General features: G+C 42.9%; 1 protein-coding gene across 1 annotated transcript; it reads left to right on the top strand.

Moving 5' to 3' along the window:
* Nucleotides 1-9296: 9296 nt before the first annotated feature.
* Nucleotides 9297-13134, top strand: klhl38b (kelch-like family member 38b). Its single transcript, XM_035163551.2, has 5 exons — nt 9297-9493; nt 10199-11419; nt 11552-11693; nt 11800-11905; nt 12105-13134. Exons 2-5 carry the CDS (start codon nt 10200-10202, stop codon nt 12392-12394), a joined length of 1758 nt encoding a protein of 585 aa, XP_035019442.1. The 5' UTR covers nt 9297-9493; nt 10199; the 3' UTR covers nt 12395-13134.
* Nucleotides 13135-13381: the final 247 nt, after the last annotated feature.

The following is a 13381-nucleotide window of genomic DNA, read 5'->3' as shown; positions in this document are numbered from 1 at the left end:
GTCTTCAAGAGAGAGAGAGAATACTCGCTACTGCTGCTGCATATTAAAAAAAAGCCGAGCTATTCCCTGCAAGTGAGACATGTCTTTATTCATCATCAGGGGCTCCGTAGAGACACAAATGGCTTTAGGCTGGCAGCAGCGTGGTGGGAGCGTGAGCTGCTATCTGACTGACTGATCGTTTTTAATAATCCTCACCCCCAGTGCACCCATTCGTCCATATTTAACCAGGGAGATGTTGAGAGTGGACCAGTATTTCTCTGTTTTTTCTATTAACCTAAAACAAGGACAAGTGTGTCATTATTTGTGGAAACAAGGGGGAGGCGATGCTCTGTCACAGCCTAAATAACCTTTCATGGACCACACGTTGTGTTGAATATGGTCATTACAGTTATTATGACTACCTGAAGTTTCTGCTTACCGTCGACTCTATTGTCAGGTCTGTAAAGCTCCTTTAAAAGTTTGTATGTGACATAGGTACGTGGTATATTCCCACTGATGCTCACTCCGCCCCCCCAGGCATCTGAGAAATGTGCTTTATTTCTGTAGAAAACATGAATTCGATGTATTCGATCGATTACTCTCTTTTTGGTCTCCACAATAGACTGTGTGTATAGATGGATGACTATAGGCTCCACTTCCTCCCACTATCCAGAAAAATGAACAAACGCAGCCATCTTACGACAAAGATGATCATTTGGAGTGCAGCAGCAATCTGGGGATGGAGCTGCAGTGGCGATGTCCTGACGATACATGCACTCGACCAATCCCTCAATCACAATCCAAAATTCCGTCTCAGCTGTCAGGCAGGACTTACCGGAAAAAATTTGCACTTGGTTATACATCAATTGATAAGAACTACCTTAAATGCCAGAAACCATCTAAGAATGTATTAGACTTTTTAGTTTTGTCCGTGCCCCATGCTAACACGGAGGGTTAATGACAGCAGGATGAATGCCCCCCCCCAGGCATTTGAGACGTTTGCTCTATTCTATGTAGAAAAGATTTACTCCATCTCTGCTCCAACACTGACAAACCTCACTCGTGTTCAGATTCAGTTACATGGTGCTCACATCTTATTGAAATGGTAAACTGCATGCAAATCTCCCTGAGAACTGGATGTATACATCATTTAAAATAAAAACAAGGTTAGCTCAAATCTACATATAATTATTGATAGCTCTGATTGCTTTGGTTCTGTATCTGGGTATGTTGTCTCTTTATGTTATCATCATTATCTCCGACCATTCACAGACTTAATGACTTTTTCATGAAGGGATGGATGCTGACATGTTTAGATCTTAATGTTGGTCCGACTCTCCCAGTTGGTAAATGTCAGCATTCCCTGACCTCTCTTCACTAACCACATAATGTCATAATGATATATTTGGGTTTTCACGTTTTAGTTTAGTTTTTTTATGCTTTGTTGTTTTATTCAGAAAGTGTCACTAAGATCGACATCTCTTTTACAGAGTTTTACCCCTGTCATGATTCCTTCATCTCTGAAAATTGTAAAAAAAATCAAATCAATTCTCTCAGGTCATGATGCTTATAAATGAATCCACACCTTTGTGGCAACCTACTGAGATTATTCGAACTCTTTTTACTAACATTCAGTTTGTCTGTCTTTAATAAATTATCTGTTGTCAGACTTCCAACAAAGACCAAATGCTCAGTTTTAGCCTCATTACAACGGGTCAGGTTTGTATTTAAATAATACAAATCTTATTTTAAAAATTTTAATTTTTAAAGATTTTAAAGATTACAGCTCCAGAGAAGAGCTGTAATCCTTTAAAATCAACCTCATGATGGTTTCAGACATGCACTGAAGTCCAGCCATCCAGCCATTCTCCTGAAAGTATCCAGAGTCAGTTGCTCTGGATCATTTTTAGAGTTTTTCCTGCCTCCCCCTTGTAATATGTACAGACAATGTCCAAGTGAACCCATATGAGAATAGGCAGAAAAAGGTCTGAAGAATTCACAGTGAGCAAGTAATGGTGTCGTTTTCTTTTCTAACACATGAAGGATGCAACACAGGGAAAAAAAGATGTGACATGAGAGGAGACAGACCCATTGGTCCACATTCACATACATGATCAATAAACAAAGACTCCTACTGTCCCTAAGTGATGAAATTATTGTACATTGTGAAAATTTGGGCTTTATTGGTCATACACCATACAGAGGGCAAAATCATTGTAGAAATCTGAGGATTATCGTACTTCTGGTAACACTGGTATCCAGTTCAGCATGAGAGGATAAAGAAATATACTCGTGCCGCTCAGAGTGTGTATCATGATCTCTTGTCTCGTAAACACAATAAAAAACACTCTTGGCACGTAACCATTCAGTAACAGAGAAAACGTGCAAATAGCACCTTTAAACCTTTTGTGAGCTATAAAACAAACTTACATATAAGTTTGTTTTAGTATAATAAATGATTTTACTACATAAAGTTATTTAAGTCTTGTGTAATAATGAAAGGTGTTATAATATTTTCAGTATTTGCCCTCAGTAAACCATCGACAAAGAACTGGGACATTACATAAGAGTTTAACCAAGGAATCTCGAGTCGTAAACCTCTTATCTGTTGATGCTAAACAACACCATTCAACAATGTTCCCTCTGTTTGAAATGCACTTGAAAAATCTTGTTCGGGTTTAATAGGCTGAGAGGAATTTAACAGCTATGCAAACATGCTAGTTACGTAAAACATGTTAGTTACATAAACCATATCTCTGTCAACAAAAGGCCTCTTTCCCACAGTGGGGTCAAAGTCAGAGCAAACTCAACATGTTGATGGAGAGGAATAAAAGCAAATGGGTTATTTACTGTCATTCAGCTCAGCAGCAGGGATTATGTTTCTTTTCAGTATAGTTGGATAAATAGCAATTATATGGAGGCTACTGTGACTGTTTATCAGCCCTCAGTTATACATTTAGAGGTAAGGAGTACAAAGGCCAGAGTGCAGCTGGGACAAATCTGCAGATGTAGGTTTACTGATACAGTTCACTGAGCCGACTACAGGAAAACAATCTGCCTGCTTTTTATTCTAACAAATACTCGCTGTGCCGTTATCACAGTGTTTGGGTTCTGAACTTGAGCCAGCACATTAGCTGTAACAACACGCAGCCATTCCAGGAAAGAGATACAAGTGTCCAAAAGCACAAAACTAAATAGTGCTTTCACTGGAATGTTTGCTCCACATCGTCTCATAATATCTGTGTTTGGAAGATGAGGCTCGGAAGAGAAGCCCCACACAGACAACCAACAGATCTGCTTTGAGAAAACACCACCATCTTACACAAGGTCAGAGCAGTCAACATCACCGATCTGCTTTATCTGCCACCAAAGTACCTGCCCGTTAAAGTGGCCGGTATTTAGAAATGCGAGGGAGGGCAGTGGGGGGGAGGGGAGGAATGCATGGGGAGTGAGAGAGAAATGAGGGAGTTGGAGAGATGTGCAACAGGTTTCCATGAAGAGACAGGGAGGCTTAGAAGAAGAAGGGGCGGCCAGGAGTGCAAGGACGGTAATGTGGTGTACACAAAGACGCAAGATAGATGATATGAGGAGGACGAGGAGGAAGAGCTCGAGGAGGATGATCAGCGATGGTAAAGCTAAAATAAGAGCTTGATGTCATTGCGTTTTCTATCAACAAAAATGAGGGTCTACATCTGTTCCTAATATTACTGAGGCTTGATTCTTTCTGCAGTGGCTGTGACTCGCGTTCCGACGCAGCCTTTTGGTGCGTGGCTCCCCCTTTTCTCTTTCCCCATTTCACGCTACTGTCCTGTCAATAATGACTAAATGCCCTTGAGGAAAGCCCTTAACGATCATTGGTCTGTATCTTTAAAGCGACAAAAATGTACATAGCAGCATCAGAGTTCATTTGGAGCTGTGTTTGCCCACTTTCATATTCACACAAATTTTTGTTCTTTTTTTTTCTCTACACCATAGACTGTATAGAGAGGGAAGGCTCGTCTCCACTTCCTCCCACTATCCAGAAATGGAGCCAAAGTATTCTGGATACAAACGTTGCCATCTTGCGCCAAAAACGTCATTTGGAGGCAGAGTGTGTGCAGTAAACTGATCAAGGGGTGGAGCCTCTGTAGAGAGGTCCCCACAATACATGTGCTCGACCAATCATGAGTGAGTATCAGCTGTCAATCATGATGTTTTACACTATTTTTTTAGCATCAAATACCTAATGGAAACCAACCTTGTCGGAAAAATCTAGAACATACATCAGTGTGATAAGAACTTACTAAAATGACAGAAACCATCTTTGAGAAAAATGTACTTGATCTTTACTCTGACTTTATAGTTTGATCCATGTCTCATCTGCTAATACTGAGGCTGGGCTTAATGAACCTATACTGCAGCCAGCCACCAGGGAGCGATCAAGATATTTTGGCATGACTTTTAGGGAGCCTGCCATGTTGTTGATCTTTTTACACAGTCTATGGCCTCCACCAGCTCTACATGCTCCAGTGTGTTCACCAGCTGACACTTGGCAAATCCCATACTGTGGGACTAAAGAGCTTGTTTGCTGAAAAAAAAGCTGCAGATTCAACTCGAACCAAATATCATAAGAAGCCAAGAACGAGTTTTGAGGAAAATACCTCAAACAGTGATGACAAGGAATTCTTCTTTCGACTGAAGATTGTTACCACTCGTCTCGAGATGGCTGTTATTTAGTGGTGTACTCGACAGATTAACTGAAAAATATTATGTTTATCTGTTTGTGAATCTGCAGCCCACACAGATAAATAAAAAAATTGTCTGCGTGATAAGATCCTCAATCAAACTCCAATTGGGATGTTATACTGTTTTAATTGTGCTCTGTTTCCGGGCTGTGTCATGTTCCTCTGAATGATTCCGCTTTGTCGTCACGGACTCACTGAACCTTGCTGCACCTTAAAACCACTCATTTGCAAACCTGACATTTCCACCAGACTGTCCCTGCATCCACCTCTCGCTCTGAATCCGTTTGTTTCTCTGTCTGTCTGTCTGTCTGTCTGACTGTCTGTCGTCCCGAATGCAGAGGGAGAAGACAGTCGTGGAGGCCTTCAAAGACATTTGAGTAATCTCGCCTCCAGAAAACCTGCAAAAGACTTTTTTTGTCTCCCTCCCATCTCCATGTTTTTATATCTACCTGTAGTGCTTCTCTCTCTCTCTCTCTCTCTCTCTCTCTCTCTCTCTCTCTCTCTCTCTCACTCACTGTCTGTCTGTCTCTTCATTGCCTCTGCCTCTGTGTTTCTGCTGTCTTTCATGCTCTCTCTCTCTCTCTACATTTCTCCCTTTCGCTCCCTCGCTCCCTTTACTCTCTTTCCTCACATGCCCTCTCTCCTCTGTACCTCAAGTACACCTGGCTGGCTGCTGAGGGCTGACACTTTAAAGACATTGGCTTCAGCCTTTGCCGCCAGTGGAATATCAATCTGACTGTACACACACACACACACACACACACACACACACACACACTCATCCCTCCCTCCCACACATGTGGCAACATATAGCACACGAGACGGCACACACATGTCCACAAACACCTCCTTGCCTGCACACACCACCCACTAACCCACACAGAGCAGCTGAGTCTGTTAGAGCAGACATAAAGGCAGGCTGCACTCTCCAGGTTGCACAGTGGCGATGACTGAACGACCAGCGCACCAACCAAGAGGAACCTTGGGAGAGCTACAGCCGAGGGCACAATGAGTAAACACAAAGCGTTTCCCACTCCACCTCAGCATTTCTGTTGCTCCAAAGCACCATTATTCTTTCCATATAACTTGTCCTGCACGTGTTGGTTACATCAGAAGAATTTTAAGCAGCTAACCGTAAGCCCTTTTAAGACCTCATCCCTGCTTGTACAGTGTGTGTGTATGTACAGAAACGCACATTCACACACTTACCTTCCCACCACAAACCGCCCTACCCCACCCTCTCTCTGTGTCTCTGTAGGCTGCTCCTTGAACCACCCTCCCTACCCGGTGCTCTTTGTTGGTTCACGCATGCATGTCTCTCCATCAAAGCTAGATTACCGCTCTCAGCGTTGCCTGGCGTGGATCTCTCCGCGCCTGGGAGTAATGCCTCGTGGCAAATTCACTCGAGAGATTTTCACATGATTTGCACTGTCCGATTCGATTGTTTGGTTCTATCTGTGTCGGAGTAAATGGCCATTTGAAACTTCACACCATGAGTGCATGTTTGCAGCGGTGGAAAGCAGTTTGCAGATATCTGGGGGGGGATTAATAGCTTCATTTTCTTTCTTTGTGTCGTGCCGGCCTAAAAATAGCTAAGAAAATAGGAAGACAAATCCCATCACAGCAGTTTATGCTCTTCTTATGTTTACTCACTGACTGTGAATTTAGCCCTGATAGCTTCTTGGGAGTCACAAGGGACGGAGACGGTGTTTTACCATTCTGAAATGTGCATAACGTTGGCCTGACACCTAGTGGATACAGAAAAGTTGGTGTGAAATAAAAAAAGAATGAATTTCTCTTCTCCCTGAAGAAGCTGAGAGTTCTCTTGTTTGCACTTTAAGTACAAGCCTATGTTTGAATAGCAATTGGGATGTAAATGCTCAGTTAAATTGATCCCAATCAGACAGGAAATTTATCCACATTAGATAGCATTCAATGATCCTCAGTCATCGTGGTCGGCTGTGGCTCGGATGGTAGAGCGGGAGGGGTCGTGTCAGCGGTTCGATCCCAGTCTCCTCCATTCCCCATGCTGAGGTGCCCTTGGTAGACTGGATTCTGAACCCCAAATTACCCACTGTGAGTGCGTGATGTCTGATAGATAAAGTGCTGCACATAGATGCACTGTATGAATGTGTGTGTGAATGGGTGAATGGCTAAACTGCACTCTTCCATCAACTATGAAAAACCCTTCATACCAAGTGTGAGTTTTATCACAGAACACCAAGAAATAGACTTTGGGAAGAAACTTACAATGGAGGAAGAGAAACAAGTGTCATACTTAGTCAAACATTTAACACGGTCGGTTTTCATGTGGTTGTGGAACATTGTGAAGTGCACCATCGTTTTTAAAGACATAATTAGAATCCACAAAACCTTTTTTAGTAGTAGAAGGCGACAGACCATATTTGATACAAAGCGTCTCATTCGGTTGAAATCAAAAATAATAACAAAGTTGTACAGATTGAAAATTTGGCTTGCAACCAATATAAATGAGTGTTCCCCTGTCCCTTGTTTTTACCCAATGGTATCTAATTTAAAATGTATGTGAAATCATCCGTGTGTGTGTGTGTGTGTGTGTGTGTGTGTGTGTGTGTGTGTGTGTGTGTATGGTTGATGAGATATAGTGAAGTCCATGAAGTCAAGCACAAAACAGAAAATACTCAATTTGAACTCCCTGCAGATGTTGGTGCAGTGAGTTGACCAAGGAGAGTTGATTGCCCTCCACAAGCACACACACACACACACACACACACACACACACACACACACACACACACACACACACACACACACACACACACACACACACACACACACACACACAGTCCTAATCAGTAAGATCTAAATCCCCTAGGTATGGGCTCTATTAGACCGTGTGCTGGTGAGAAGATAATCATTTAGAGATATGGAGACACAGCGGTGGGTGGTGGATGACTACAGTTATGCTGCTGCATGAAAATGCTCTGTTGCAAACCACATGTCGAAGCCTTAACTTTTAATACGTTGCTGCCTCAGGGCTGACATTAATGAGTCGTTTTTGTCAAGGTGAAGTAGTGGAGATAACACACACTGTGCTAAACTTTAAAGGATGCAATCACAGCTTTAAATATGAGAGCAGGGGTTATAAAATGACGCTGCCGTCTTCTTGGGCGACCGAGATGACTTTTTTGCCCTTGTCGATGCAGATTAATGACAACATTTTTATGTCAGTTCCATGCAGAAAGGACAGATATTCATTATCGACATTTTGTTGTATGATGCAGGCAGCCTTCTTCTGCAAGTAAAGATAACAACTTGTTATATTAGAACTTAGCTGCCCAGTTTAATTAATATTTTTACTTTGACCAAACTCTAAAAATATATTTTGGCATAAAAAAGAAACTTATTTCTCATAATTACCAAAGTGAGTTTGTACTGACTCAACCACTAGATGGTGCTGCTTTGTTACACGCTGCTTATGATTGGAACATGTGGTGTCACACATGTGAATAATGTGACCCTCAGTTTACATTGTCACACAAACATTTCTGCCTTGACGTACAGCAGCCTGTGTTTGCATGTCTTTTAACAATATCAGCCACTTCTACGCTCATGTCTTCTTCAGTGTAGCCCACAAACAACAGTATGAGACGTAAACATGAGTAGTTTATGGTCTAATCTGCTGATTTTGTTGTGCAATACACATTGAGCTGCACTCTAGTGGTCACGGTAGCCCAAGGAGCTATTTGAGTCTGATTTACAAAGCTCTGTAAACAAGCCTGAGTACAAGGAAAACATGTCATATCACTATCTGTGACGACTGCGAATGCATTCAAGTTTTTTTGTTTTTTTACGTACCCACATTTAAGAAAAAGCCTCACAAGCTTTGATGCTGCTCCAGCTTTAAGTTAACAAACGTTTTGCCACTTTGTGGGATGTGCTCAGTGAAAGCTGGTGCTACATAAGCTTTATCTGCCTCACAAAACGAAGATTGGTAATGCAAGCATCTGTTGCGGATGTACACTAAAACTGAAATATTTCTTTATGCTTAAAGGATGAGTACCATGTACAAAAGAAACAAAACGATGCTTCTTATTTTTCCTCTCATAGCACGAGCCTCTTGGTAAATTGGAAACCAGTTCAGTGAACTTCTGCCTTGTTTGTAAAATTAATAGTTGTGGTCACTATGTTTTAAATGTGGTTCCTCTTTATCCTTGTACGTGGACCGCTTCATATCCGTGTTTGTTTTGCTTCTACAGTAACCTGATCCTGTTTTTGTAGTCCTCTGTCCCAGTTAGCCGAGAGACTGCAGCCAACAAAGTGAGTGTTATCAAGTATCAGAACCCTTTTCACTGCAACAATCATGTGCCAGACACGGATAGAGATGATGGAGTGAGCAGGAATGCAAGCTTTGAAGAAAAAAGGAGAGGGAAAAATAAACAGTTAGAATATAATTATGGAGGAAGCATGGGAAAATAGATGGAGATTGAGCGATGGAGCCAGACAGATACTGAGAAAGCCCTCCGACATGTCACATGCGAGTGCGGCGGTGTTGCCAAAGGGAGGCTCTATTTTTAGGGGGAGGAATGTACACAGAGGCCTCGTGGAAAGAGGACATAACAACAAACAGTACGCAACACGCTCCTACAAAGGGACGGCCCCCCTGAGGAACATACAGCCACACAGCATCAGCGCAAGAGAAAAGAGGAAGAAAGTACAGGAAAATGTCGACACGCATCTTCTGCTGAGATCTTGCTTTGAATACAGAGTGAGGCCCCAGAACACATAGACAGAGAAGAGAGGAGGAACAGGTAAGACATTTATTCTGGTGAGGCTTCATGAACTAAAGAGAAAGCTGTTGTATTCCGATGTTGGCATGACTTTGAAAACGACATATGGCAAATAAGTTGACGTTTTTTTATCCTTATGTTACATGCTTAGGTCAGCTGAAGTCGATATTTGATGTTGATCATTTTACATATTTTGCTCTCATATCTACTGCTGCAGTCCCTTTCGTCAAGGTTGGATTCAAAATTAAAATCTAAATAAGCTTTTTGAGGCTCCTCGTAAAACCTTGCCAAACAACAGAAGTACCACTGCTCCCATGACAATGACACTTATCAGGAGTAGTTGTGCAGGGGTTGGTGCAGTAATCTGCTGAGACACAGTCTCCAAAATAATTTGGCAGGTTTATTGTCGGCCCTGTTCAGACATGTCTGAGTGCAGCACTGCTGAATGGGCTTGTTTGCCAAAAGGTTATGATACAGTTAGTGTTACAGTTATGAGATGAAGGTTGCAGATTACTTGCACATATGCTAACCTAGATATTTTAAAGGTTTACTACAAATATTTTCAGGCCAAATCTGTAATTTCAGACACAAGGCCTTACTGAATTTAATATCCCTTGACTTGTCTAAATATACCAGATAGTAACCCTCTAATCCACGTGAATGATTCACAAAACAACGACTGAATAGCAGCTGGTTTGACAATAACAGCGTGGCCTCTCTCCTCAGCATGGACCGACCGGCAGATGAAGTGTTCCACTACAAAGACAAAGAGCAGTCCTCCAACCTGCTCCTGCAGCTCAACAGACTGAGGCAGGACAGAATCCTGACAGACGTGTTACTGTGCTCAGAAAACACGGAGATCCCGTGCCACCGCAATGTCCTGGTCTCCAGCAGCCCGTACTTCAGAGCCATGTTCTGCCACAACTTCATGGAGAGGCAGCAGACCAAGATCGACTTAAAGGGGATCGACTCGACCATCCTCAGTAGTGTCATTGACTATGTTTACACCGGACTCATTACCATCAGCATGGATACTGTGCTGCCTCTGATGCAGGCAGCATCCATGTTGCAATACGGCCGCATCTTTGAGGCCTGTTCCAGTTTCCTTCAGGAGCAGCTGAGCCCAGATAACTGTTTGAGCATGGTAAGACTCTCTGAGATCCTGAATTGCAACACTTTGAGAGCGAAGGCCAAGGAGATAGCGATGAAGAGCTTCTCCGACGTGTCAGCGTCTGAGGATCTGTGTGAGCTCTCCTTACCAGAGCTCATGGGTTACCTGGAGGATGACAGCCTTTGTGCAGAGGAGGAGCAGGTCTTCGAGGCACTTGTTGCTTGGATCCACCATGATCCTTATTCTAGAAGAGGTGCCATTAGTGACCTTTTCAGGAAAGTTCGCCTTCGACACATCCACCCCACATACCTCTTCCAGTTCATTGCCAATGACCCTCTGATCCAGTCCTCCACCCTCTGCACGGAGCTCATTGAATCTGTCCGACGACTAATGTTTGCTGTCAACACAAAATGCATCGGAGACACAGAGGTGAACTTCAAACCTCTTTGGGTGGCACCAAGGCGCTACACCTCCAATGACATGCTGGTGGTTGTAGGAGGGAGAAAGAACAACGAGCAGACGTCGAGGGAGGCCCTCGTCTTCGATGAGGAGAGCCAGAAGTGGCAGTGCCTTACCAAGCTGCCCATTCGCCTGTACAAGGCCTCGTATGTTGCCCTCCACAGCGTCATGTACGTTATCGGAGGCCTGACCACAAACACAAAGTACGGCCAGGTCAGCCCGACGGTCTACACACTCTCCCTCAAGACCAACCAGTGGCGAACCGCAGAGCCCATGCTGGAGCCACGCTTTGCCCACCGGAGTGTCTCTTACCTGCACTTCATCTTCGTCCTGGGCGGCCTTGGGCCTGACAGGCGGGTGACAGACAGCGTGGAGAGGTGAGATGGACCATAATTATCCTTAATCAAGAAAATCTGTTGATAGTAGTCCTGACTGTGTGTAACAACATATGCTGTATAATGTGGTTATAAAATTAGATGAATTATAACACATCTCAAATATACCATCAGGTACAACAGCATGTTCAACCAATGGGAGACTGTGGCCCCCATGCCTGAGGCCGTGCTGCACCCAGCAGTGGCTGCTACCAACCAGAGGATCTATATGTTTGGAGGAGAGGACGCCATGCAGAGCCCGGTCAGAATAATACAAGTAAGACATTATGATCTCCACTAAATGCTTCACCGATTCCTCCATCTATCCAGACTCATTCATTCATTGCCTCAATTTCCCCCCTGCCCCCCCTCCCCCCCTGAAGGTGTATCACATTGCCAGGAACATGTGGTCCAAGATGGAGAACAGGACGGTGAAGAATGTGTCTGCTCCAGCTGTCATTATGGACGATAAGATCTACATCATTGGAGGTAGTTACACTGATTAAGACGTAAAACCTTGAGGCACAACATGGAATCAATTCGGCGAATAAATGCAGAAACAAATGTATGAAACGAATCGTGTTGTGTTTGCCGCAGCTCAGCAGTATTGATTTTTGCCCCCGGTGAATCAGATTGTAGAAGAGCCACACGTGTTGCCCCTCTCATGTCAATATCCCCCCTGTCACAGGATACACCAGGAGAATGATTGCATACGACACAAAGGCCAACCGGTTCATCAAGTGTGCCAACCTGAAGGAGAGGAGGATGCACCACTCTGCAACCGTGCTCAATAACAGACTCTACATCACAGGTGGACGCTACATCAACGGCCATGACATCATAGAGGACTCGGACAACGTCGAGTGCTACGACCCGAAGACAGACACTTGGACATCTAAGGGGACTCTGCCGTATAAAGTGTTTGACCACGGCTCCCTGACTCTTACAAGTGTCTCACAGACATGGGCAAAATCCTAGCTGGTGTTTGATTTTTTACTTTGAGACCTAATTCTAATTTCAATTATATTAATTTGAAAAAAAATCCCTTGAAACTAAGAAAAAAATATGAATTCATAGAAATGTGATATGTTTTATACATAAAGTAAGTGTACTTCATTTTTTTAAACGTTCATGCATATGACATATTGTTTTTATAAACTCTCTGACATTTTTATAGCTGAAAATGTATTTCTCTATGTTTTTATTGAATATCTAAACCAATTCTGCTGCGCAGCCTCTTAACCTGTCTGACTTCATAAAGAGGGAACAAGCTATTTTCAGTCTGCTCTGAATCTACATCCTGAGATATCACTTGACACATGCTTACATCAGTGTGGACAGTTTGGTGAGTCAAAGCTCTGCTCAGCTGTTAGGTTTGAACCTGCTGACTTTGGATCACTGTCTGTTTCTTCTGTGTAAAATAATGATTTAAAAAATAATAATTTATTGCAAAGACAACCAAATATTTCATGCACTGGTGAAATAGGCAAAGGGTAAATAAAGGCTTTAGGCATTGAGACAACTATTTTGGATGTTCTTAGTTTGTGCAGTTTTTCCATTGATTTGGACCAATAGAGGTCATATGAATCATTTTCTGTATCTTTACTGTTTGTGGAAAGAATAAGTAACTTTGTTAATGAACCTGTGGCTGAATTTGATAGGAAACTAATAGATTGTTTTGTACAGTTTTTTTCTGACAATAAAAATCTCACTCTTTACATGAGGCCTCTCTCCATCACTCTCTATCTGGACTGTAAGTCTTCACGGATCATCTGACTGTGAATGCCATCTGAGCAGCACATGTGTGCCGCACATCTCATCATGTGTCTGTTTGAACCCACTCGCACTTGTGTCCTTTACATGCCCAGGCAGGTTCCTGGCAACAACACACACGACACTACAGAAGATAATTTGGAAAAGATGAGAAGCCCTAAATTTGATCCTGCAGGAACATTTTTGAAATGA

Source organism: Hippoglossus stenolepis, chromosome 8, assembly GCF_022539355.2.
Source record: "Hippoglossus stenolepis isolate QCI-W04-F060 chromosome 8, HSTE1.2, whole genome shotgun sequence".
Classification (NCBI taxonomy): domain Eukaryota; kingdom Metazoa; phylum Chordata; class Actinopteri; order Pleuronectiformes; family Pleuronectidae; genus Hippoglossus; species Hippoglossus stenolepis.
Note: the sequence above shows the minus strand (reverse complement) of the source record. Positions and strands in the feature narration are given on the sequence as shown.